The following is a 27,869-nucleotide window of genomic DNA, read 5'->3' as shown; positions in this document are numbered from 1 at the left end:
GATTTCGAGAAGACTATGGAGTCCTACCAGGACTCAGCAATAAATTGTAAATTTTCTGATTGAATAAAGCTGGGAGTGCAAAATAAAAGCAAAATACTGAAGAAACAAACCTCACAGCATCTGTAGAAAGGGAAACATATTTATTTTTTGAGCCTCATATCACTCTTCATTAGAATCTAGACTCATTTAAGTCTGTTTCTCTTTCCATGGATGCTGCCTGGCCTGCTGAATTTCTCCAAAATCCTGTTTCTTTAAGCTATCTGTACAATTCAGTAACTTAGTAAATCTCCAGCTATTGTGCTTCCCCATAAACCTCCCAAGCTGAAGTCTTCAACTTGAAATCGTGCCAAATGTAAACTGATTCCCAATGCGTTGCTATCTTTCTTGTTGCCCAGTATAAAACAATCAGTCATTTCAGGAGTCAGTGCTGAATTATGACTTTTTAGTAACCTAGTCAAAAGAAAAATAAGACCATCCTTTTGGACTGGCAACAAGGTCTTATTCACATTATGGTCAAGCATAACAGCTAAGTATTTCTGTCCGTCATCCTCATAAAACTATCTGACAAGGATTTCCCATCAGTGGTGCGGTATGGATGTCTGTCAAAAACATATAACCCAGAGATTTACGGAAGTGAGGGACATACTCTGAGGGACCCTGCAATCATTATCGCATCCCAGATTCCCCCTTCTCCCACTCCCACAGCACAAAGAAGATTTCTTCTGAAATTTATTAATCTAGATTTTCTAATTGTGCTTTTAGTCCTCTTTACAGCTTTTCAGTATATTGAAAAATTAATTGTGTAGTCATGTTCTTAACTACTTGAAAGTTAAATATTCAGTGCATGAGAGACTTGGGCAAGCTAATTACACATAACTAATAAGTCGAATAGGTTGTATGATGTGGATTAATGTATGAGAACTTGCACAATTGGATCAAAATTGGCAATCCTACTGAAACGTGCAGGTCAAGCAGCATCCAAGGAGTATGAGGCTTATTCCTGATGAAGGGCTTATACACAAATGCTGATTCTCCTGCTCTTTGGATGCTGTCTGACCTACTGTGCTTTTCCAGCATCTGCAGTCCTCACTTTCTCCCAATCCTACTCCAACTATAAGACTGGCTTTTAGAAAAATTGCTACTGGGACAATGAGATGTTTTTCTGAGGTTTGAGTCAAAACATATTGAAGCATTATCAGGCTCATGCTCTGTGACTTGGGAGTGGTCAGTTGTGAGTGGATAAGGTATAGAAAAGGATATTCAATTTCGAAGAACTTAGTTAAGAAGAAGGATGAGAATTTCAATTAGAACTAATGGTGACTTATAAAACAATTTGCAACATCTACTTGAATTAAGAATAAATATCAATTTGCATGAGACAATAAGTTCAATTTGAGTTTGGAAAATAGAATGAATTGGAATTAATGTAAGAATTAAGAAAACTAATTTAAGAACTTTGATCTGTTAGTTTAGATTGGGAACTGAGTACAATATTTTCCTAAAGTGTTAACAAAAGTGAATTATCTTTACCAAATACCTGCAGCATTGTAAAGGAAAAACTGGAATGTAAATATATTTTCTGTCAATGTGACTAGAATGGATCTACTTTTTAAAAAAAGTAACCTGTTGACTACTGACAGGCTTTTTATTTTGCAAAATAAGCCAAGTGTTCTGATGAGGTAAACAGTTAAAAAACTGAAAGTTCAGGTCTCGCTCTAGAAACTTGAACTTTATTGTCTGACTGAAACTCCAATGCAGTACAGTTGCACTATCTAAGGTGCTGTTTTTCAAATGAGACATCAAACAGAGGCCCAACCAGTTTCTGCAGGTGCATATACAAGATCCTGAGGCACTATTTTGTAGACCTGGTCAATGTTTGTCCTTCACTGAACATCACTAAAACCAGATTATCTGGCCATTATTTTGTAGCAGTTTTCTGTGTTTTGAGATGTCTTATGGTTGTGAGATTAGTGAGGAAATGCTGCACCCATGAGAGGTGTCATTTTTGGAATGAGACATTAATCCAAGGTCATGTTTGCCTCCTTCGGGTGGATGTAACAGATTACATGTCACAATACCTAGAAGAATAGTTATTCTCAATGTCTTAGCCAATATTTGTCCCTCAATCAATATTATAGAAAGATTACTTGTTAAGAATTAAATTGTTGCAATCATGCTGTAAGGAAATTGACAAGTTTCCCCTGCCATGTTGGTGACTACACTCTAAAGTACTTAATTGACTGTGAAGTGCTTAGGATATTCTGAGACTGTGAAAATCAGTACATAAAAGATTTCTTTTGGGGCCTTGATTTTGGCATTAACATGTGCATCCTAACTTCTGAATAAAGAAAGGATAAGATATAAACAAAATAAGACCCTGACAAAGTCTGAATCATTTTGATACCAGTTCATCGAAGCTCCAGTATGTCCAAAGGTAGCTCCTGAATGCCACTCCTCAATATCATTCCCTCCCATGGTCACTGTGAACAAGAAAAAACCTTAGCCTCAAGTCTTTAGTATTACTAATGAATAACTGATTCTACAGAGTTTTTTGGTTAAAGTACAATTCCTTCAAATAGCAAAATGAAACTCTTCAAATAATTCTCTACGTTTAATTTGTTCCGCTTACTTTTTAATTCATTTTCTTTCCTCACTGTTTTAATTGTTTTATACACTTTAATTTGTTCTGGTTCTATTGAGTAATTTTCTGGCACCACTCTAACCAATTGAATACCAAAAGACATTATTCATCCTTTTTCTTTTCCAATAATAAATTCATTAAATCTCACTGTACAAAGATTTTTAAATTTCACGCAAAAAGAAACTCTGGTATGTTAGCCAGAATTTTTTTTATGAATAGCAAACATTGTTTTGGTGTCCAGGAATTTTTATTTATTTCCTCAAATTTTTAGTACTTGCAGAATTACTGGAAAAGTTTGTGGGTCATTTCGCTGATAATCCATCAGACTGTTTCTTCAGATCATATGAAGGTGAGTTGTTTTCATTTGACAGCGAAGAGATTAAATACAGCATTGCCCAAAATTGATGCACTTGCTTTAAAAGAATACGTAAAAATTGAAATGCTAATTGTGCTCAAATGGATTTTTTTTTCCTTTAACACAACTTGTTGCAAAATATTTTCCCAGAATTCTGTTCGAGTAGTAATAAGGCACTCATTTCAATGAGGAAATTTTTAAACTCCAGATCTCAAAAGTGTTATTCATAATGTAATTGAAATCACCAGTTCATAAGTTGATGGTTTAAGTAATTGTTCAACAGATAATTAAAATATCTTTCACTCTTGAGAAGAATCTGTTTGTTCAGAAGGCTTTCTAAAATTAATCTTTTTCATCCTAAGCGGTCTTATTATAAATAATTGTATTAATTTTGAAGTAGTAACATTTCTGGAAACTGGAGCATCCAGAGTGTTCCTGTGGAGTATTTGCTGAGGAAGCATTCTTTTCGAATGCTCAGAGTATTTTTCTACAAAGGAGGTTGTTACAGCAAAATAGGGTCATGTTTCAGTGAAAGTTTGTGAATGTGGTGCTTGTACCCTTGGTTGGTCCGAATATCGAATGGTCTTCAATGGTTTGAATTTTGAAATGATTGATCTAATCAAAATTTTGGTACGTTTGTTTTTACCAATGTAGTTGTCGAGACTTGCTGAAGCAATTGAATAGACTAGTGAGAGATTACTCAATTTCCTCCATGTTTGCAAGATGCATTTATTTTATTGAGTGAGTGGCCAAATATTATTAGTATTGTTTCAAGAAAAACAATACAAAGTTATTATGCTCATTGTTCAGGAAATACTTAACCAAGATTGTGAGATAATCAGTTCAGACCAATTGTCAAACCCTGTAATAGAAAGTAAGGACTGCAGGTGCTGGAGATCAGAGTCAAGAATGTGGAACTGAAAAGTACAGCAGGTCAGACACCATTTGAGGAGCAGGAGAATCGCGTTTCGGGCATAAGCTCTTCATTTCCTTGATGAATAAGGAAAAGGCTGAGATGATATATGATTCCATATGAACATCACCAGCTTAACCTATGCAGTTCTTGTGCTGTGCTTGCAAATCTGAGGCATAGTTACCATCTGAGCTTGTCTTCCCTTGAAAGTCATTGATTTCTCTTATACATGTAACATTGGTACTGATGATGCCACACCAGTCACAACCTAATAATTCTAGGTTACGTCTCCGGATGAACATTAAGCAAGCAGGAATTTGCGCTAACAACATTTTGGTTGAGTGGAGGAGAAAAATCAGTCGCAAACACCAACACCCACAAATTTAGCTTCTCCATTGGCATCTAGATCTTTGATTTTTCTCTAGCCCAAGTGTCTTATTCTCTTATGTGAGAATTTACCTCCCTTGGCTTTTCTCCAGCTCATGTGTGTTCAGTCTCTGACCTTGGACTAAAACTACTAAAATCCTTACCAGGTTCCCAGCTTCTTTTCCTCTGTTTTGCTATGTGCATTGTAACAATGACTGCACTTCAATAGTATTTTTGTAGCTATGAAGCATTTGGGTTAACTGGTGATTGTGAAGGATACTTTATAACTGCAAGTAAATCTGTCAGTCTTGTCATCTCAATCCCTACCTTCACTATTGATGGATTCATCCCAATCATTTCTCAATTAATCTCCCTGCAGCTATCATCACAACTCAAATCTAGGAGCTACAAGGTTCAGCAAAAATGGTTGATGGTCAGATCTGCCTTAATCGCTTCAAAGAATATTGATGGTCTATTCTTCCAACCAAAACCTTCCATGAACATTGTGTCAGTTAGGAAAACAATAATCATTTTAAGCTCCATCATTGATTAGAGATGTGAAGAGCTCTTGTATTGTTCAAAATAAAGACTGTTCTTTCAAAATGGAGACACTATTCCCTCCATCGCCTCCAATTTTATAGCTTCTACCCTCAATTTTGTAATAGTATGTATAAACTCCCTTCAGCGCGCAAAGGATTTATTTTCAAGATGCATTTCAGCATCTGAGAAGCTAAACCATGCAGATCGATGGTCAGGATTCTGTTGAGCTAATCTTGTGTTGGCAGCATGGGTATTTCAGCTGGCCAAAGTGGGGGGAACCACTGAATGCTTTTCCTCAACCGCTGCAGGCAATAGCCTCTTTGCCTTCTGCTGGCAGCTTTCTGACGTTTGTTGTAAAAACTCTCAGATGAACAAGTGATCACTTACACAAGAATTCAGAGGCTAACTGGTGATTTGCAAAAAATATAATGCCGGAAGGATTCCGTGCCATTATGAAAAAGAGAGAGAGAAAAAAACTGGAAAGAAGGAATGTAAATTAATATTTTCAGCATGGACAAAACTGTACATGGTCTTGTAGAATGACCCATAGAAGTTTTGGCCCTATAGTGCTCTGCCTTGGATTGTGCCTTTGGCAATTGCTGTGCGGGATGTGTCGGCTGATTGTTTATAACGAAGGCTTGTCTCAGTTTTGCGTGGATGTATGATTGCTGTCATTGAAAGATAATTACAGCTGCCACTGCCTATCATCCAGGATTATTCTTCAGTAATCCTAGTAATCTGGAGAAACATCCGTGTACTGCTGGGATAAATTGCAAACTCCTTTGACAACTGGTACACGTGAACATGAACGTGGCAGCCGTCTGTGTTTGAATGGCAACAACCTGAGCTTGTGCACATGAAACCTGAACCTCCGCTGCAATACAGAATTTGGGTGGCTTTCGCAGTGAAAGCTGAATTATCAGGCTCTACGTTATACATTAATAGCATTCACCATCACAATCACAGTGGAAGTGATAGGCTTCACTCTGCAAAGTACTGCGTAAGTTGGCATTAGTGTTGGAGTCATCTCCACTTCTTGATTGCAGGCTTTCTGGCAAGTCTGACAGTCCGAGGTATTTTTGCATACCCATTAACTTTTCTCTGTAGGCTATGGTGTTGAAGTGCTAATCTGAATATTCTGCAGCAGAAACGGTGTGTGATTTCACACTGTGAGAAGCTAGTGCCTGTGCTCCCCTTGTCCCTGCCCTAGATGCTACTTTTTTCACTCGGGCTGTGGGTGCCGTTGACTAGGCCAGCATTTATTTTCCATCTTATACCTGGCTTCTCCCCATGTGTAGATCTCACTTCTGTGATCTTTTAAAGGACACACAGTCCAATTGCCTGAGCTAATGACTGTGGCTGTAAAAGAAATAATGGCATTTTGTCATCACTGCCTTTTCCAGTTCCAGCTGCTCTTCCTCATTGCTTGGTCTGTGGCAGTTCTTGGATACCTGTAAAGCACAAGGTGTTATACAATGTGTTTACATGACAAAGCTGTCATGATCGAATAGCTGCCTCTGTCTCCTTGAGCTAGTACAACTGATATGTAAGGATGAGTTGAAGTGTTCTGAATGTTTAGGTATGATTGTCACTGATTGATCGATTGTTGGTCACTGAGTAATTGCTGTGAGGAGCAATGAGCATTACTGCTGCAAATGTGTTGCTGGTCAAAGCACAGCAGGTTAGGCAGCATCTCAGGAATAGAGAATTCGACGTTTCGAGCATAAGCCCTTCATCAGGAATAAGAGAGAGAGCCAAGCAGGCTGAGATAAAAGGTAGGGAGGAGGGACTAGGGGGAGGGGCGATGGAGGTGGGATAGGTGGAAGGAGGTCAAGGTGAGGGTGATAGGCCGGAGTGGGGTGGGGGCGGAGAGGTCAGGAAGAGGATTGCAGGTTAGGAGGGCGGTGCTGAGTTGAGGGAACCGACTGAGACAAGGTGGGGGGAGGGGAAATGAGGAAGCTGGAGAAATCTGAATTCATACCTTGTGGTTGGAGGGTTCCCAGGCGGAAGATGAGGCGCTCCTCCTCCAGCCGTCGTGTAGTTGTGTTCTGCCGGTGGAGGAGTCCAAGGACCTGCATGTCCTCGGTGGAGTGGGAGGGGGAGTTAAAGTGTTGAGCCACGGGGTGATTGGGTTGGTTGGTTCGGGCGGCCCAGAGGTGTTCTCTGAAGCGTTCCGCAAGTAAGCGGCCTGTCTCACCAATATAGAGGAGGCCACATCGGGTGCAGCGGGTGCAATAGATGATGTGTGTGGAGGTACAGATGAACTTGTGGCGGATATGGAAGGATCCCTTGGGGCCTTGGAGGGAAGTGAGTGTGGAGGTGTGGGCGCAAGTTTTACATTTCCTGCGGTTGCAGGGGAAGGTGCCGGGGGTGGAGGTTGGGTTGGTGGGGGGTGTGGATCTGACAAGGGAGTCACGAAGGGAGTGGTCCTTGCAGAACGCTGATAGGGGAGGGGAGGGAAATATATCCTTGGTGGTGGGGTCCGTTTGGAGGTGGCGGAAATGGCGGCGGATAATACGTTGTATGCGCAGGTTGGTGGGGTGGTAGGTGAGAACCAGTGGGGTTCTGTCTTGGTGGCGGTTGGAGGAGCGGGGCTCAAGGGCGGAGGAGCGGGAAGTGGAGGAGATGTGGTGGAGGGCATCGTCGATCACGTCTGGGGGGAATCTGCGGTCCTTGAAGAAGGAGGCCATCTGGGCTGTGCGGTGTTGGAATTGGTCCTCCTGGGAGCAGATGCGGCGGAGACGAAGGAATTGGGAATATGGGATGGCGTTTTTACAGGGGGCAGGGTGGGAGGAGGTGTAGTCCAGGTAGCTGTGGGAGTCAGTCGGTTTATAATAGATGTCTGTGTTGAGTCGGTCGCCCGAGATAGAAATGGAAAGGTCTAGGAAGGGGAGGGAGGAGTCTGAGACAGTCCAGGTGAATTTCAGGTCGGGATGGAAGGTGTTAGTAAAGTTGATGAACTGTTCAACCTCCTCGTGGGAGCACGAGGCAGCGCCGATACAGTCATCGATGTAGCGGAGGAAAAGGTGGAGGGTGGTGCCAGTGTAGTTGCGGAAGATGGACTGTTCCACATATCCTACGAAGAGGCAGGCATAGCTGGGGCCCATGCGGGTGCCCATGGCAACTCCTTTAGTTTGGAGGAAGTGGGAGGATTGAAAAGAGAAGTTATTCAGGGTGAGGACCAGTTCAGTCAGTCGAAGGAGGGTGTCAGTGGAAGGGTACTGGTTGGTGCGGCGGGAAAGGAAGAAGCGGAGGGCTTTGAGTCCTTCGTGATGGGGGATGGAGGTGTACAGGGACTGGATGTCCATAGTGAAAATAAGGCGTTGGGGACCGGGGAAGCGAAAATCCTGGAGGAGGTGGAGGGCGTGGGTGGTGTCCCGAACGTAGGTGGGGAGTTCTTGGACTAAAGGGGACAGGACCGTGTCGAGGTATTGGGAGATGAGTTCGGTGGGGCAGGAGCAGGCTGAGACAATGGGTCGGCCGGGGCAGGCAGGTTTGTGGATTTTGGGCAGGAGGTAGAAACGGGCGGTGCGGGGTTGTGGGACTATGAGGTTGGAGGCGGTGGATGGGAGATCCCCTGAGGTGATGAGGTCCTGGATGGTCTGGGAGATGATGGTTTGGTGGTGGGAGGTGGGGTCGTGGTCAAGGGGGCGATAAGAGGAGGCGCGGTGGTAGTTTGGCGCACTGACCTGTAACACCGCTGAAGCCAAACGCCAGCTCGCGGACGCCTCCTCTTATCGCCCCCTTGACCACGACCCCACCTCCCACCACCAAACCATCATCTCCCAGACCATCCAGGACCTCATCACCTCAGGGGATCTCCCATCCACCGCCTCCAACCTCATAGTCCCACAACCCCGCACCGCCCGTTTCTACCTCCTGCCCAAAATCCACAAACCTGCCTGCCCCGGCCGACCCATTGTCTCAGCCTGCTCCTGCCCCACCGAACTCATCTCCCAATACCTCGACACGGTACTGTCCCCTTTAGTCCAAGAACTCCCCACCTACGTTCGGGACACCACCCACGCCCTCCACCTCCTCCAGGATTTTCGCTTCCCCGGTCCCCAACGCCTTATTTTCACTATGGACATCCAGTCCCTGTACACCTCCATCCCCCATCACGAAGGACTCAAAGCCCTCCGCTTCTTCCTTTCCCGCCGCACCAACCAGTACCCTTCCACTGACACCCTCCTTCGACTGACTGAACTGGTCCTCACCCTGAATAACTTCTCTTTTCAATCCTCCCACTTCCTCCAAACTAAAGGAGTTGCCATGGGCACCCGCATGGGCCCCAGCTATGCCTGCCTCTTCGTAGGATATGTGGAACAGTCCATCTTCCGCAACTACACTGGCACCAACCCCCACCTTTTCCTCCGCTACATCGATGACTGTATCGGCGCTGCCTCGTGCTCCCACGAGGAGGTTGAACAGTTCATCAACTTTACTAACACCTTCCATCCCGACCTGAAATTCACCTGGACTGTCTCAGACTCCTCCCTCCCCTTCCTAGACCTTTCCATTTCTATCTCGGGCGACCGACTCAACACAGACATCTATTATAAACCGACTGACTCCCACAGCTACCTGGACTACACCTCCTCCCACCCTGCCCCCTGTAAAAACGCCATCCCATATTCCCAATTCCTTCGTCTCCGCCGCATCTGCTCCCAGGAGGACCAATTCCAACACCGCACAGCCCAGATGGCCTCCTTCTTCAAGGACCGCAGATTCCCCCCAGACGTGATCGACGATGCCCTCCACCGCATCTCCTCCACTTCCCGCTCCTCCGCCCTTGAGCCCCGCTCCTCCAACCGCCACCAAGACAGAACCCCACTGGTTCTCACCTACCACCCCACCAACCTGCGCATACAACGTATTATCCGCCGCCATTTCTGCCACCTCCAAACGGACCCCACCACCAGGGATATATTTCCCTCCCCTCCCCTATCAGCGTTCCGCAAGGACCACTCCCTTCGTGACTCCCTTGTCAGATCCACACCCCCCACCAACCCAACCTCCACCCCCGGCACCTTCCCCTGCAACCGCAGGAAATGTAAAACTTGCGCCCACACCTCCACACTCACTTCCCTCCAAGGCCCCAAGGGATCCTTCCATATCCGCCACAAGTTCACCTGTACCTCCACACACATCATCTATTGCATCCGCTGCACCCGATGTGGCCTCCTCTATATTGGTGAGACAGGCCGCTTACTTGCGGAACGCTTCAGAGAACACCTCTGGGCCGCCCGAACCAACCAACCCAATCACCCCGTGGCTCAACACTTTAACTCCCCCTCCCACTCCACCGAGGACATGCAGGTCCTTGGACTCCTCCACCGGCAGAACACAACTACACGACGGCTGGAGGAGGAGCGCCTCATCTTCCGCCTGGGAACCCTCCAACCACAAGGTATGAATTCAGATTTCTCCAGCTTCCTCATTTCCCCTCCCCCCACCTTGTCTCAGTCGGTTCCCTCAACTCAGCACCGCCCTCCTAACCTGCAATCCTCTTCCTGACCTCTCCGCCCCCACCCCACTCCGGCCTATCACCCTCACCTTGACCTCCTTCCACCTATCCCACCTCCATCGCCCCTCCCCCTAGTCCCTCCTCCCTACCTTTTATCTCAGCCTGCTTGGCTCTCTCTCTTATTCCTGATGAAGGGCTTATGCTCGAAACGTCGAATTCTCTATTCCTGAGATGCTGCCTAACCTGCTGTGCTTTGACCAGCAACACATTTGCAGCTGTGATCTCCAGCATCTGCAGACCTCATTTTTTACGCAATGAGCATTATAAAAGACTATTAGTTGGACTGCTAGAAAATGGTATTGGCCACTCAAGTAAGACCATTGAACCTTTCTGTTTTAGTGCATACAGGACTTTGGATCTTAGATCCGAAGTATTGTCTTCCACTGTTATCTGCCCCACCCCTGATGTTGTAAAAATGTAGAGGATGTTTGCCCAATCTCGGGTGGATGGCATCTCTGCTTCTCTCAGATTAGCCCTTGACATAATGACTGAAGCTCTCTACTTTGTTTTGCAGCTACTGAGTATTCCACAAATCAAAATCACTTTTTGAATGTCCTTTAAATTCTGCTACAGTGTTAATGTATCTCTTATTTAAGAGATGGAGCTAGATCTTTCGTAGTTTTGGCTCTTGATTTCGCATGATTTAGCAGCACCTGCTCAGAGATTCTGCACTTGCTGTTTTCTAAGTTAAATTATTGTTGTGGTCAATGGAGTCAGTCTTAAGATTATGTGCTACCTGGATCAAAAGCAATGATCATGTGTTGTTTTCCAATTATGATTTCAAAAACTGTTTCTTGGGCCCAGTTCAACTTCGCATCCCAGCAATGTATCGATTAGTCATGATCATAATGAATGGCAGACCGTGTTCATGGCTTACTCCTATTTTCTATATTTCTGTGTTTTACAATTATATTGCCTTATTTAAACCTCATTTTATTCTAATGTGTACAGTTTTGTACTGTTGCTGAGGGAATAATATACTTGTTTTAAAAGGAAATTAAGGTGATTGTGGGGTGTGCTCTCTTTTTCTAGTTTAATACTTGTTTTCAGTATCATGTATTTCTCTTATAGGATTTTATCTATTTTTGCATTTTTTTAACACTCTAGAATGTGGAATTGGTTTAAGGATTCCTCCTCCAGTTGCTGCTTGTCTGTATTATAATATGAAAATCTGTATTAAAGTGATCCAGTTAAGGCACTGTATGCCTCCTCCTGGACATTCCTCACATTCGTGTGGCTTGTTCCTGCCACAGAAGAGATATTTAAAAATGGTGGTCGTCATGTTTTTTTTTTGCTCTCTTTTTCACGCCTTAGGCTTTTGAACTTCTCCTTTCATGACTTACAAACCGAATTTTCGATGGAACATTGTTTTTCCTTTGAACAAGGACCTGATTTTATTTCCAAAGTTTTATTAGCCTTATCATTATCTCCAGAGTTGAATCATTCCTTGTCTGCAAAAGGTTTAATAAAATCTCATCCGTAGCTGGATTGTAATCCACTTCAACCCTTCATTAATAAAATTCTCTGCCGGACAATTAATTAATTAATAAACAGATTCATGCTTTCACCTGGCCTTTGCTTTTGTTGGTTAAGCTTTGCTTATTCATTTCCAACAAACGCTAAAATATGCATTAAAACAACTGTGGTACCTCTTCTGGTGAAATTGTAGTTCCATTAGTGCTCTATTTTGCTAATGCATCTTTGCCAAGGTTTTCCACAGCGTAATGTATCTGTATTGCATTGGCTTTTCTTATAAAACATTATTACCTGGTGAAGCTTTTCTTCCAGTTTTTTTGGCCTGGTGACCCTTGATTGTTTCTAGGAGTGGGTTGACCTGATTCCATGCTGCTTCTGAGCCCTAGAACTATTTCTGTGTTCACCTGAGTATGTCACACTGCTGGTAGCTGTGAATCTTTGCTCATTGCAATCTGGTCTTTGTGATTCTTCTCTAACTTGCCACCGTTGTTCCTGACATCTTGCCAAGGCTTCAAAAAATAGCTTCAGGTTTTCCTTAATATCCTTAACTTTGTGGTATCTGCAATTGCTGGTTTTCTCTATTATTTTTGCCATTTTCATTGCCACAATATTTTATTTGGTATTCCAGATTGGGACTGTTTTGGCTCCCAAACGAATACTACTTGAATTTGTCGTCTTTTTAATGCAAAAAGTCTATGTGCAACTAGATTTTTGCAGACATTTTCTTCTGTCAAAACTTCTCCTCTACATCTCTGTACTGTCTCATGTGACTCTAAGATCAACATTACATAATCATCACCGTCATCATTCCTGATTCTAACGTTAACCCTGTTATTCTACAGTGGAGACCTGGCAGTAATTAAGACATCATCTTCCAGTGCAGGGATTAAGACGTTATTAGGAAACTGATTGAAATTTTCACGAAAGCAAAATACCATGAATGCTAAAATAAAAACAGAAAATGTTGGAGAAATTTAGAGGTTTTGTAGCATCTGTGGAGAGGCAAATAGTTCATGCTTCAAGACCTTTTGAACATTTTCTCTAGCATTTTCTGTTTTTATAGAAATTTCCATACTTACTACTTTTACTGCTAACAGCAGTAGACCTCCAAAATAAATTTGGGGGATAGAGTTGCAGTAGGTGTAAGTATTTCAATGTCCAAATAGCTTAATTACTGTTAAATAACTGTGTCACTATTAAGCAAAATTCACTTCCTTTTCTTGCTGGAATTTTGTTCATGTTTGCAAAATTCATTTGTTGGAAATGAATAAGCAAAGCTTAACCAACAAAAGCAAAGGCCAGGTGAAAGCATGAATCTGTTTATTAATTATGTCTATTGGCCGGCAGAGAATTTTATTAATGAAGGGTTGAAGTGGATTACAATCCAGCTACGGATGAGATTTTATTAGACCTTTTGCAGACCAGGAATGATTCGACTCTGGAGATAATGGTAAGGCTAATAAAACTTAGGAAATAAAATCAGATCCTTGTTCAAAGGAAAAACAATGTTCCATCAAAAATTTGGTTTGTAAGTCATGAAAGGAGAAGTTCAAAAGCCTAAGTCGTGAAAAAGAGAGCAAATAAAAACATGACCATCATTTTTGTAAACAAATAACTTCAGGTGACTTTAATAGGGAAGCCTTTTGTATATTCCTTGATCTATAAGGCAAGAATTGAAAATGCAATAAAAAGAAAGCCAACTTCCTTCTAAGAATAACAATTTAATCTCCTTTGCAAACTTATACATTCAGATTTAATTGGCTCAAATTAATTTTTTTCAATTCAAAGCCAGCAGGAAAAATGTTCAAGTTCCAATAATCAACACTTCATTAATTCCCATTTCTGTTCATTCATTTTAATCGCAGGATGTGAAATTCACAAGGAAAAAAATAACTTATTCGATGCTTAGGACAATATTGAGACTCTAATGTTTGTGTGTTGATAGGTTTTAAGGCCAGGAAGTGACATTCATGGGTTGGAACTTAATGGAGTCTGCAAGAGCAGGCACATTGACAACAAGCTGAGAGAATTACTCACTTCCAGTGCCCAGGATTGGGAAAACTTAGCAGTGGAATTGGGATAATGGGTGAGAAGGGACCAAAATGAAATTGCTCCCACTGATGGCACTGTGTCAGTTAAGTTCATTAATGAGCAACTTAAATATCCCATTGGCTGCTCTTCATCAAGAAGCTATCCGAACATATTCTCCTCTCTTGTACTGGCTGTCCTTGTGAGCTATCCACCCCAGTAAAATTCTCTTCAGTGATCTAGGAATAAAGCATTTTGACCTTTTTGATCTTGTTCTTTTTCAATTAGATCATGGTTAATCTCTCTTTCAGTTTCATTTGTCCATTTTTGGTTTATTTCCCATAATATCTTTACTTGGAGCAATGCTTGTATGTTTTCCAATTTATTTAATTTCAGCAGGGTTTTGTGGGAGAGGAGGTGCTATCTGATTTGCCCCTGAAGGATTAGCTATAGTTAAAGTTTAAGAAGCCCTGTTTTAGACTCCCCATCAGAAGACAGTTTCTCTCTTTCCACACTGTCAAATTCAGTAAATCTTCTTAAATATTTCAATTAGATCACTTGTTAAATAGAGGAATTATAACTGGATCCTAACTCAAACAGTTTTAATCTCTAACCAGATATAAGTTCTCCAGTCCTGTCACATCCAGTTGAGAATAGTGGATTTTAAAAAAAAACACTTATAAGAGGAAGAGGTTCCACAAATATCCTCATCTTCAATGATGGGGTTGGCCAACACATCAGTGCAAAAGACAAAACTGAAGCATGTGCAACCATCTTCATCCAGGAATGATGAATAGATTATCTATCTTGGTTTCCTACTGAAGTCCCCAGCATCTCAAATAAACATCTTCAGCAAATTCAATTTACTCTGTCACATCAATAAATGGTTGAAGACACTAGATACTGCAAAGACTATGGGTCCTAAAAAAATCCATTGACAGTTTAGGTTGCTCTCCTTTTCTTTTTTGATTATCTGCTTCTGTACTCCCTCTATCTAACATTGTTTTCTACTTGACAAGCAACCTTACAACTGTCAAAAGTTTTCCATTTCTATCTAAGTTGAACCTCTGTATTTTGTGTTCTACAGCGAGGAATGTGACCTATCAAAACTGTTGCATTACAGCTACAATACGAGCATCTACCCAATAACATAGCAATTTGCCTAGTTGTGTTTGTCTACAAAAGGTAGAACAAATCCACCCTATTACTCTACTCTTAGTTATCAGACATTGGTAGGCAAAACAGTAATTGGAGAAGTAGACAATTCATTAAAAGTGGCAGGACAAGTAGAGAGAGCTGTTAATAAAATATACAATATTCCAGACTTCAAAGGGGCAGAAAATACAAGAGCTGGGAAGTAATGCTGATCTTATATAAGATACTGGTTAAATGTCAGTGGGCTATTGTATACAGTTCTGGGCCCCACACGATATGTGATTGCATTGGTGAAAGGGCAGAAGAGCTTTACAAGAAGTGTCTCATCCCTGAAACCTATTTGTTATAAGGAAAGCTTGGAGGTATTGGGATTGCTTTCCTTGTAGAGGCGAAGGCTAAGATGATAATTGACAAAAGTTTTGAAAATGATGAGGGGTCTGAACAGAGCTGAGGGGGGAGAACGGCTTCCATACATAAGTGGTTTGAAAACCAAAGGGTCCTGCTTCGAAGCCTTTTGCAAAAGTAAAAGAAGCAAAGTGAGGGGAAAAAAAAAAAGAGTTCTTGTAGCAAGTACTTAGGGGATAGAATGCATTCTCTGGAGATGTATTGCAGGTAGGGTTCAATTAAGGCATTCAAGAGGGTAACAAGTTAAAATGCTCAGAGAGCCAGTGCAGATATAATGGGCCAAAAGGCTGTCTCCTGACACTGTGATTCAGTGTGAGACCATTAGAAAATGCGATCATGAAAACATGAAGTTGTAAAGTCCAGTTCTAAATATGTATTCTTCCTTACTCTGTGCACAGAATACTGTCTTGTGGTTAAAATAATGTCCTTATTGGGCAAAAGAAATGTTTCAACATACCTGGTAACATCTGAGACCAAAGCACTGGCACTGAATAGACAACATGATATTCAAGATGATGGATGAAAAGTATTTCCACATGCTCTGGTTACTGATGTCAAATGCTAGACAGACCATAGACTTGTTTGCTTATTACCAGTGATTCAAAAAGACCTCAACATGAACTGTCAGCCAAGTGGATGGATATGGAGAATTTTTGAGGTCTTAGACCTGTCAACAACCTCATGTGTAAGGAATCTCAAGAATAAATCATATAGAAAGTAAAAGAACTTGTTGTTACACCATCAAGCTATATCCAAGATGTCACGCAATCAGTGAAATTCATTATTACTAATATATGCCAAATATTCCTCGGATATTACCCTCTTATGAAACCAGTTCTTTTTGTGTTAATGTTCAGCGATCAGTTGCTCTTAAGTAATCCCCCTCGAGTTCTTGCTCCGAGACTGAATCCTGACTGTTTGTGAGTAAATGCTGGCCCAGCCAGCAATGCCTACATGCCATGAATGAATAAAAACAAATCTGCTTCAAGTGTATTATTCTTTCGTTCAAATGATGCCTTAATAAGCTTCTAGTTCTAAAATGGTAACCCACCATTATTTTAGGTTTCATGATGAATAGTTAAGTCACTTAGAATGTATCAGTTGGTCTATATTTCTGATTTTTGTGAAGATTTGCAGCTCAGGGTGAGATTCAGGTTTTAAGTTTGCTCGCTGAGCTGTAAGGTTGTTTTCAGACTTTTCATTACCATGCTAGGTAACTTCATCAGTGAGCCTCCGGTGAAGCGCTGGTGTTCTGTCCCACTTTCTATTTGTGTGTCTTGATCTATTAAGGTGGGTGATATCACTTCCAGTTTTTTTTTCACATATGTTTGTAAATGGGGTCCAAATCGCTGTGTTTATTGATGGAGTTCCAGTTTGAATGCCAGGCCTCTAGGAATTCCTGTGCATGTCTCTGTTTAGCCTGTCCTAGAATGGATGTGTTGTCCTAGTCGAAGTGGTGATCTCCTTCATCTGTATGTAAGGATACTAGTGATAGTGGGTCATGTCTTTTTGTGGCTAGTTGTCTGTGTTGCTTTCCTGTAAATGCTGGTCTACGATCTCCATTACCTCTTCATTCCAAAGTTAAAAATCACACACCAGGTTATAGTCCAACAGGTTTAATTGGAAGCACACTAGCTTTTGGAGCGATGCTCCTTCATCAGGTGATTGTCGCTCCGAAAGCTAGTGTGCCTCCAATTAAACCTGTTGGACTATAACCTGGTGTTGTGTGATTTTTAACTTTGTACACCCCAGTCCAAAACCAGGGGCATCTCCAAATCATGACTACTCTTCATTCCACTGTGACATCTAGGAAGGGGAGTCTGTTGTTGTTCTCCTCTTTTATGAAATTTATGTCATAAGGATGTTGCTGATGATGTTGCAGATTTCCTCTAATTTGGTCCATTGATCGTGGGGAGGGCTGTTCGTTCAAGTCTCTGCATTACTGCTTCTGCTAAGAAGCCTGATATTAGTAATCACATGGATGTTCCATTGATTTTGTTTGTTGGTCTTGTCATTGAAGGTGAAGTAAGTAGATGCACAGTGGAACGAACACTTAATGGACCACCGCAGACCAGCGTCTACAGGAAAGCAACACACACAGACCAGATACTTAACTACAGAAGCACTCATCCCAACACCCACAAACTGAGCTGCATCAGGACATTATTTAAATGGGCCACAATGCACTGCAGCACCCAGGAACTATGAGTGGCAGAAGAAAAATACTTATAAAGTGTATTCAAGAACAACGGGTACCCTGTAGTCTGCTAATTCTTAAACAACAAACTGAAGCAAGTAGACACAACACACTCTGAAACCCTAGCCTACACTACCATATATCAATGTAATCTCAGAAATAACAACGAGACTATTCCAACCCCTTGGCATCATGGTAGCCCACAAACTTACCAACACACTGAAACATCTACTGATGAAACGATACCTACAGCCAGCATAACTAATGTCATTTACAAAATACCCTGCAAGGACTGTAACAAACACTACTTTGGACAGACAGGCAGAAAACTAGCCACAAGAATGCAGGAAATCTTTACAAATAGATAAAGGAGGTCACCACTTTGACTGGGGCAATGCATCCATCCTGGGACAGGCTAAATAGAGACATGCACGGGAATTCGTAGAGGCCTGGAATTCCATCGATAAACACATCGATTTGGACCCCATTTACGAACATATGTGAAAAAGAACTGGAAATTATATCACCCACCTTAACAGACCATGACACACACATAGGAAGCGGGATAGAACACCAGCTAATTCTGTTTCAAAGTGCTTTTAGATGTGTTAGCTCAGTCTCCTCAAAAATTGCATACTTGGGTTTTGAGTTTTGTGATATATCTTGTGATGCTGGTATATGGACAACATATGGCTGCCATGTCAGGGCCGCATGGCAACATAATCACTGTCTTAAATGATCTTGAGGACAAATATAAATGCCATTAAGACACAATCACATTAAATGTAAAGAATAATCTCTCATGAACCAAAATGGGCAGGACATGCTATCAGAATGCTGAACTTGAGACCTCCCAGCTACTAGTTAGCCGAAAACAGTTTCTCTATCTTTACTCTAGCTAAAGAATTAATTATTTTCTTACAATACAAGAAGGTTCATTTGCAGCATTTCTGAATTTTGTGTCATCTGCAAACTTCATAATTATTCCCCATGAATTAATAATTTAAAACAAAAGAGCAGTGGTCCTAAAACTGACATCTAAGGAATACAATTGTGTACTTCCCTCTCGTCTGAAAACCTATTGCATTACTTTCTGTTCTACAGCCAATTTTGTTTTCTGTCCCATTAATCCTAAGGGGTTGTAATTTTTCTAACAAATTGTTGTGTGTTGGTGCTTCAAAGATCTTTTGGAAATTCATATATGCTACACTTGCTAACCCTCATTTTTACTTCATGAAAGAACTCAATCAAGTTAATCAAACATGATATTCCCTTAAAAGTTTCACTCTGTCCTTCCTTTGTTAGTTCATAATTTTCCAGATGTGAAACAGTTTGATGCTGGATTATTGTCCGAGTTCCCCAGTCACCATCATTAGGTTTACTGCTTCCAATTGACAGGTTCAACTGCCTCCCCTTTTTTCAGATCTCCAGTGGTCTGGCACCATCCCCCAAATATCAAACGACGATTGGGTGTTTGTGACCAGAGCCTCTTCACGCCATAGAATGTATCCTATGTGGATCAATCTGACGATTGCCAACTCTATCAGTACAGCTTTCTGATTTTGATTCTATCCAATAAAGCACCACTGCTTTCTCCTTTATTACAGTATAAGCAGCATTCTTTTTAATGAAGACATATGGAAATAAATGTTTTTTGCTGTGAGCTCCATAAATTGTGAAGAGCAAAGCAAATTATTGTGCATAACGTTGACTCCTTGTCAGGAACCCAACGGAGCATCTTCCGCCCTTTCAAGCATAGCATTGCATTGAACTCAATACCTCACTATCCACGTGGGGATGACTACAGTGAAGTTCAGCTGATTTGAATGGCAGATTTCATAAGCTTGTATGAAAGGGCCAGGACAACAACAGGAACATTAGGATTTGGTTCATATTTACAGATTTAAACCAATTGTGTCATCTTCATACAAATGTCCTTGCCACCTGTATTTTAATATTGCATGCAGTCAGATCAGATAGGGAAGTGAATGGATAAACCTGCCCATCTTTATTTAAGCTGTGCCTACCACACTGAAGTCCACAAAAGAGGAAGAAGTTAAAAATGACCTTAATATTTAACACTGTCTTGATCTATAATAAAAAATAACCCTGAATCAAGTTTATGGAAATCAGCTGATTGAAAAAAGACAATGGTGTTGAAAAATCTGATGTGACTGTAGAAAAAACGTAGTCAATATTTAGACATGTAAGAAATTTAACATAGAATTACTTCATGAAAGAAGGCCATTCAGCCCATTGTGTCACAGTCTTCTAAAGAGCTATCAACTAGTTCCACCTCTGTATTCTTCAGATTTACTTTCTTCCTAAGTGTTTATCCAGTTTTCTTTTGAAATTTTAGTCTGCATCTTCTACCCTTTCAACCATTGTATTGAACTCAACATTTCATCATCCACAAAGAAAAAGCATCTGATCATCTCTTGGGTGCTTTATTAGTACTGGAAGTATTATTTGATTGTAATAATATTATTAGAACATTAGTAATTTGGACCAGTATTTCTGCTTTCTTATTCCATTACTATTCCAATTTTAGTATTATATGGTAGTATATTGGGGACGGAAACTTGAGCATCCACCTGAATAATGCACTGAACATTGCCTGACTTTTTATTTTCCCAGTTTCCGATTCTGGTGTCAAACGTCTCAGCCTTTCTCCTATTCAGCATCTTGGAATAAAGATAGTTGTCAGGTAGTTTGCACTTTCTGCACATCTTTTAAACTTTTTGTTAAAACTTTTAATTTCAAAGCAGCAGGTCACTGAATCAAGCAGAGAAATCTTTTGGAATTCATAGTTGTAAAATGCGGGTAACCCTTGGTACTCGGAAGAAAATTGATTACTTTCAAATTCTATTGATGTAATTTATTTATCTTTACATTAGATGGCGCTAATGCCATCACAAAAATGTAAATGTTTCAAAAGTAATCATGTTTAAAGGTAATATTTTAACTTTTATTTTACAAATATTCAACTTCTGTATCAATTTTGTAATAATATGCAACCCATTGATGGTCAAAAATAGATGTTTGTGTAGACAAAACATGTAAAAATCATTCATTAATATAAATGCTCTTACCAGTATGAAAAACACAAGACAGCATTTTCCATTCTTTAGATTGCTGAGATAAAACTCTAACTTAATATGTTTCAAATAATTCTGTTTCAGATATGGCAAGTTCCTTGGTTTGCTAAAGGATGATTCTGATCAGGAGCTTGCAAATTTACTGAAGCACTGTGAAAGATTTGTGAAACAGCAACAAATTACCATAAGCTCCTCACTTCGTATCCTTGTGTGTCGCTTGCAACTTTGTGTTTTGAGTGCTTATTGCTAATGCAGAGCCATATGCTTGTCTTCATTACCATGAATTACATATACAGTACTGTATAGATTTGATTACTTTGGATTCCCAAAACTCTGCCTTTTTGATCCCACTGGAAATTGAGCCTGAGCTATTTTCCATGTTATTAACTTCTATTTTGATGTGACTTAATCAGAATATTCCCAAGAATATAACTAAACAAGTGATTTCTTTTAATATGGTCCCTTGGTGCAGAGCCTGGAGTAGGTTTGTTAGAGGAATAATGATCAGAAATTAGTTTGCATTCCTATCCAGGTTAAACAATGTTTTTTACTCAATTAAAATCTATCATCAGAGTATTTTTGATCTCAGTAAGTCGCCAAGTTTATTGCACCTTGTTCATCAATACAATATGTTTCATTGTAACTTTAATAACCTGGTCATAAGAAGTGCTCAGTGGAAACATTTTCAAATTAAACTTTTTGGGTTTCTGGCTGAACTTTGAGCATGGTTTTGTTGGCAGATGCCATTTGCAAAGTTTTTTTGTTACAATTTCTAGAAATGTATTGTTATGTTGAAAGATACCATGCTTCAGGTATTCTAGTTTGGGTAGTTCATTGCCATCAATCCTCTTTCTTCTAGTTGAGTGTATGATGTGCCTAATTATCAATGTAAGAGGAAAGACTACTGGTGAGTCTATACAGCTTTTCTTGGATGACCAGATAGTGCATTGCACAATAGTAACAGGTTCAGTATACATTAACTTGTTCAGCATAATTGTAAAGATTCCTGGAACTGTACAGGAGACATTTGGGTACTAATGCAGAGTTCAACTGTCTGCATGCAAAAACATCTTCAGAATGGGTGAACCTCAATATAGCATGAACATTAACTCCTTCAGGGTCAATAACAGATGATCAGACAGAAACTCCAAAAAATGAAATTATTATAAGCAATACATTGTAGGCTGAAAAGAGAAATGATGGATTAGCATTTCAAATGGAGATCTTTTATCAAAATGCCAGTTCTGACAAAAGGGCTCTCACTAATAGCTAACTTCTAGCAGTGGCTGATCGATTTACCATTGAGAATAATTTGTATATTGCCTGTAGTGCAACAAGCCATCCCAATGTATTTAATTAATCATCATAGAACGATATTTGCCACTGAGACCAATAGAAAAAGTGACCAAAAGCTTGGTCAAAGTGTTAGATTGTTAACGTGTTTTCTGGTTCTTATAAATTAGAAATAATCACACTTTAGACTCAAAATGTCGGAGCTTCATGGAGTATAGTTCTTACATCTCTTGGCACAAGATTGCTGTGTAGCAGCAACTTGTGGAATCAAGGATAAGTATTGACACAATAATTAATTCATAGCTCTATACCTATTTGTGTAAAAAACATAATGCTCGATCACTGTCCCAATTATTAACTTTTCTTTTTATAATGTAAAGATTAGCAATCAACTTTTCTCAATAAATTAAAATTTGTAGTATGAACTCTGTCTCTGACACACAAAGATCCCTCTGTATATCAATGCTCCTAAGGATCCAGCCATTTACTCTGTATTTTCCTTTTTTACTTGAACTTCCAAATTGCGTCACATTACACCTGTCCACTTAAAGCTCTATCTGCCATTTCTTGCCCAACTTTCCAACTGATCTGTATCCTGCTGAATCCTTTGACAGTGTTCCTCGCTGTCCACAATTACATTCATTTTCGTGTCATCTACCAACCTACTAATCAGACCACCTACATTTTCATTCAAATTACTTATTTTACAAACAACAGAGGTCCCAATGTTCATCCTTGTGGGAAAATTGTTGGTGACAGACCTCCAGTCAGAAAAACACTGCTCCGCAACTATTGTCGGTCTTCTATGACCAAGCCAATTTTGTAACCAACTTACCAACTCGCCGTGGATTCCATGTAACTTAATCTTTTGGACAAGTGTATGATGAGAGATCTTGTCGAAGTCCAAGTGGACAGCACCCACTGTCCTTAAATCAACAGCACAGTGGCTCAGTCGTTAGCCTCACAGCTCCAGGAACTGCGGTTCGATTCCAGCCTTGGGCAACTGTCTGTGTAGAATTTGCACATTCTCCCTGTGTCTACGTAGGTTTCCTCCAGTTGGGATACTCTTTAGGGGATTCGTGTGGATTTGTTGGACCGAAAGGCCTGTTCCCACACAGTGGAGATTCTAATTCAATTATCTTTGTCACTTCTTCAAGCAGCTCAATTAAATTTGTGAGGTAAGACCTTTCCCCATACAAAGCCATGCTGACTATCCCTAATAAGTACAATCTTTTCCAAATACGAGTAAACCTTGTCCCAAAGAATAGTATCAATGCTTTTGAAATTCCGATAAGTAGATGGAACTGTTAAGCTGTGAAGTTCTATAAACTCCCAGCCCTTTAAAATATCAAAATTAAAAATAGAACTTTTTTTTTAAACTGACTAATAGAGGCATCTTTTTGGTTTGTTAAAGGATAGGGATTTAAATAACTTCACCAACTGACAGTTTTCAAGACCATTGAAAACTATTGTAAGAGCTTGTGATCCCCTCCCCCGCCCCAGCCAGAAAGTGGATTAGGGTCCTTAAAGCCAAAGTTGAGTCTGATCAAACCTTTAAACAGAAAAGCCCATTAAGCTAGGGCTGAGCCTTTTTCCATATTGGTTGGAAAGAAATGTGGTGCTAGTAGCATGATCCTTTAGGAGTTACATTATTTCCTCTAGCTCAGCATCCGAGTTCTACCATCCTGTTAATGTCACTTGGCAATAGAACAAAGAAAATGAATTTAAAAATCAATCTTCTCCTCAATCTTTCTTGAGTCTTCCATTACACTTAAAGACTATTTATGTACAGTCCAATAGTTGAGTACTTACATATTGAGACACTTGAAATAGTGGATTTAGGCTCTTGCTCCAGAACTTCATTTTCTAACGACTCGTGGGCGGCACGGTGACACAGTGGTTAGCCCTGCTGCCTCACAGCGCCTGAGACCCGGGTTCAATTCCCGACTCAGGCGACTGACTGTGTGGAGTTTGCACGTTCTCTCCGTGTCTGCGTGGGTTTCCTCCGGGTGCTCCGGTTTCCTCCCACAGTCCAAAGATGTGCGGGTCAGGTGAATTGGCCATGCTAAATGCCCGTAGTGTTAGGTAAGGGGTAAATGTAGGGGTATGGGTGGGTTGCGCTTCAGCGGATCGGTGTGGACTTGTTGGGCCGAAGGGCCTCTTTCCACACTGTAAGTAATCTAATCTAATCTTATCATCCCAATGTAGCCTGACAAAATTGAAAGATTTAGTTAATCTGTTCTCAACCTTGGTGTGACATTTCAACTTGAGATAAGCCTCTGACCTTATTCTTGCTACCCCTAAGACCATCTATTTCCATCCATGTAACATTACTGCTAACTGTACCTCTGCTGCTGAAACCATCATTGCCACCATTTTCAGTTCTGTGCTGAACTATTCCAGTGCCCTCCTGTCTACTCTCCCCACATCTACATCAACCTGAGGTCATCCAAAACTCTATCTGTGTCTTAATTCATAGCAAATTCCCCTGCAAGTCACGCACTAGCCTGACTTGGAACAATATTGGATGCTGGATCAAAATCCTGGAAGTGACTTCCGAACAGCACTGTAGGTGTACCTCATCCCCATGAACTGCAGCAGTTCACAATGGTGGCTGACCAACACCACCTTGAGAGCAATTAGATATGGGCAGTAAATTCTGGCATCCTGTAAATGATGGGATCCTTTTTTTAAAAAAAATTCCCATATTTTGCATTCACTTGCCTACATTAGCTTATGGTCCAGCTTCTCATCCTTGTTTTCAAAATCTTCCATGGGCTTGACCGCCCTTATCTTAACAATCTTTTACAGCTCCCAAATGATGTGATTAAACTCTATAAAGAGAGGCTGGAGATGCTCAAGTTATTTTCTTTAGAGCAGGGAAAGCTGAGAGAGTGCTTGTTTAAGGTGTATAAGTTTTGAGGGGCATAGACAAGGTGGATAGAAAGCCGCTATTTCCCTTAGTTGAAGGGTCAGTAATAAGGGTCATAATTTTAAGGTTAAAAATGGGATATTTAGAGGGAATTTGAGAACAAATGTCTTCTACATTCAGAGTTATGCAGTTTGGAAACAGACCATTTGGTCCAACCAGTCCATGCCAAACATAACCCCAAATTAAACTAGTCCCATCTGCCTGCTCCTGGCTCATATCCCTCCAAATCTTTCCTAGTCATGTATCTATGCAAATGTCTTTTAAACATTGTAATTGTACCCATACCCACCACTTCCTCAGAAAGTTCATTCTACACGTGAACCACAGTCAAGGTTGGTGGAAATCTGAATGTTCTGCCCGGGAAGGTAGTCGAGGCCAGAAACGTCGCAAACTTTAAAAATTTGGATCAGACTTGAAATGTCATAACATTCAAGGCCATGGGCCTCAGGAAAGTGGGACTGGTGTAAATTTAGAATAGTTTTTGTCAGTTCAGACTTGATGAGCTAAAGGGCCTCTATCCTGTGGTTGCATGAACCTTTTGAAATATCTGTTTTGCATTAAATCTGACCACTTCTGTGTCCCATGATTTTAAGTTCTTCACCATTGGTGGCTGTTTCCTGAGTTGCTAAGGGCCCAAGCATTGGAATATCTTCTAATACCTCTACAAACTTTACCTGACCTTTCTCGTTTAGAATGCTTCTTAATACCTGACATAATTGACCAAGTTTTAGGTCAAATATCCTCTTACTCAGCATAGTGTCATGTGTTGTTTTGTAATGCTTTTGTTCAGGACTTTGGGGCATTTTGATCCCTTAAAGGTGCAATATCTATAGAGATTGTTGTTTTGGTCAAATTAGCTGTAGTATCTTCATAAATAATAGTTTTATTGTTACAGTTTCTGGCAATCAAAATTAATACTAATCCATGATAAAAGTGTTCAAACTCAAAAACCTAATTCACTCACTGTCATGACCAGAAATAATACCATTTAGATAAGTCATTCATCCAAAAAACCCCATTGTTCTGTTATGCAAAATGCATCATCTCAATTATATTATCACATTTTTGACACCTCTGGAGTTCAATCAAGTCATGACATCACTTCAAGAGAGACATAAATGTGCCATCATACCAAGTTGTCCACAATGTTGCATGTGCAGCAGGAAGTGGCTTTATTATATTTGATGAGTGATATGACTTCATGACCATGTCAATTGCAATGCACAATGCTGCTCCAAGCTCCAAAGACAATTCAACTGTTGTCCTTGTAACTTTCAGAAATATGTACCATATCAAAACCTAATTAGCCAAGATTGTAATAATTCTAAGAATCTATGTTGTCCTAATCATAGCAGCAATTTTAAAAGCATTTGACAAGGCTCTTTGTATTTCTCTCCATTGTAGTAAAACATTTGGTCTTCAGAAATTAATCAATGAGAAGATGGCAGGTTGGAATCTATACATACCCATTCATATCATTATGTGTAGGGTCACCAGCAAGCTGAGGGACAGTGCAGCAGTTCATCTTGCCTAAAACAGAATGCAGATATATATATCAATACTTTGTAAGTTAATTCAAATTTATGACCTGATAAGAACTGTAAAGTGAAAACATTCTATTTCAGACCAAGGGAAATATGCAGGTTTTAATTGTTACATTATTTAAGAAAATAGTGATCATTTTGCACCTTGTTACTTAAGTTGCTAAATAATAACTAGCTTTTTTAGCTCAGCCATATCACAATGATGTACAACTATATAAAAATGATGTGAAAATATAGAACAATTTAACACAACTGCTTTGCACATGCAATATGAGAGATGAATTCAAATTCAGTACTGGAAACATCAAATAAAATATCCTTGACTGCAGCTTACAGACTGTCTACAGGGTGGTTATGTTGGACATGACTGGTTTGCATCTACTGCATTTCTGATAATGTCAGGGGATGGAGAGAGAACCCTAAGATTTCTGCAACAATTTTCAAGCCTTCTTGTCTCAGCATTTCTCTGGTTACCACGCCTGCATGCTTCTGTACGTTTTCATGAAGGAAACTCTGACATTGAACATGAAAGGTTTTTTTAAAATTACATTGTAGTTTGAAAGTTTTTGATTAAACTTAAGATACATTTCTCCACAAAGTCACGTGCTGTAGACTTCAACAGCAAGTTGATAGGAGGCATGTTCAATGGACCAACGGTCAGCAGAAGAGTAGCATACTGGTTATGTAAATACACTAATCCAGAGGTTTGTATGGTCATTCAAATCATTTGCAGGTTTGAATTCAATATAAAAACAGTGTTGATTTCTCTCCTGGGCAAAGCAGTAAGCAGGGTAAGGAACCTGTCTTCATTATTAGAGTTAATGTGACCCACAAAATTGCATTGGAGACAAATAAAACCTGGATATTTGCTCAATAAACCTGTACCCTTTACTCTCAGCAATCAACTAAGTAGCTTGTGTGTGTGCGTGTGTGTGTGTGTATATACATACATACATACATACATGTGTATGTGTAAAGGATACTGGAGGTTGCTTAGCACCATTTCCTAGCAACAGCTCAGTGGTACCATTTTTACCTTTCCTATGTTTCAATGCAGCAAAGACCGTTTCCCATGGGGAATAAGCGATGAGAGAACCAAGTTTCTGAGGGACAAGTCTCATTTGATTGATAGAAGTGCAGTGCCAGAAATGAATTTGATGCTATTTCAAAATGGCATCAGCATTTTACAATAAGTGCATATGAAACAAGCAGAGATCTGGAGTGCCCATGTGAAAAATGTGGGAAACAAAACCCAACTGAAAGTAATCTCATGGGGGATTTTTGAACTCCCAGGAATAGAGAGATCTTCAAAATAAGAGATCTTCCAGTATGATGAAATACGGTGGCACAGTGGTTAGCACTGCTGCTTCACAGCGCCTGAGACCCGGGTTCAATTCCC

The 27,869-nt window shown here is 40.5% G+C and overlaps 1 protein-coding gene across 3 annotated transcripts in view; it reads left to right on the top strand.

Annotated features, from left to right (window-relative positions):
* The window catches only part of tbc1d32 (TBC1 domain family, member 32), a 254,565-nt gene that overhangs the window by 171,708 nt on the left and 54,988 nt on the right, over positions 1–27,869 (top strand). For all 3 annotated transcript variants that reach the window (XM_060850904.1, XM_060850896.1, XM_060850912.1), the window contains 4 exons: positions 2,913–2,990; positions 20,241–20,310; positions 20,786–20,901; positions 26,807–26,961. In XM_060850904.1, coding sequence (XP_060706887.1) covers positions 2,913–2,990; positions 20,241–20,310; positions 20,786–20,901; positions 26,807–26,961 — 419 coding nt within the window. The remainder of the gene's footprint in view (positions 1–2,912; positions 2,991–20,240; positions 20,311–20,785; positions 20,902–26,806; positions 26,962–27,869) is intronic.

Source organism: Hemiscyllium ocellatum, chromosome 3, assembly GCF_020745735.1.
Source record: "Hemiscyllium ocellatum isolate sHemOce1 chromosome 3, sHemOce1.pat.X.cur, whole genome shotgun sequence".
Classification (NCBI taxonomy): Eukaryota; Metazoa; Chordata; class Chondrichthyes; order Orectolobiformes; family Hemiscylliidae; genus Hemiscyllium; species Hemiscyllium ocellatum.
This window is presented reverse-complemented; position numbering and strand designations above follow the sequence as displayed.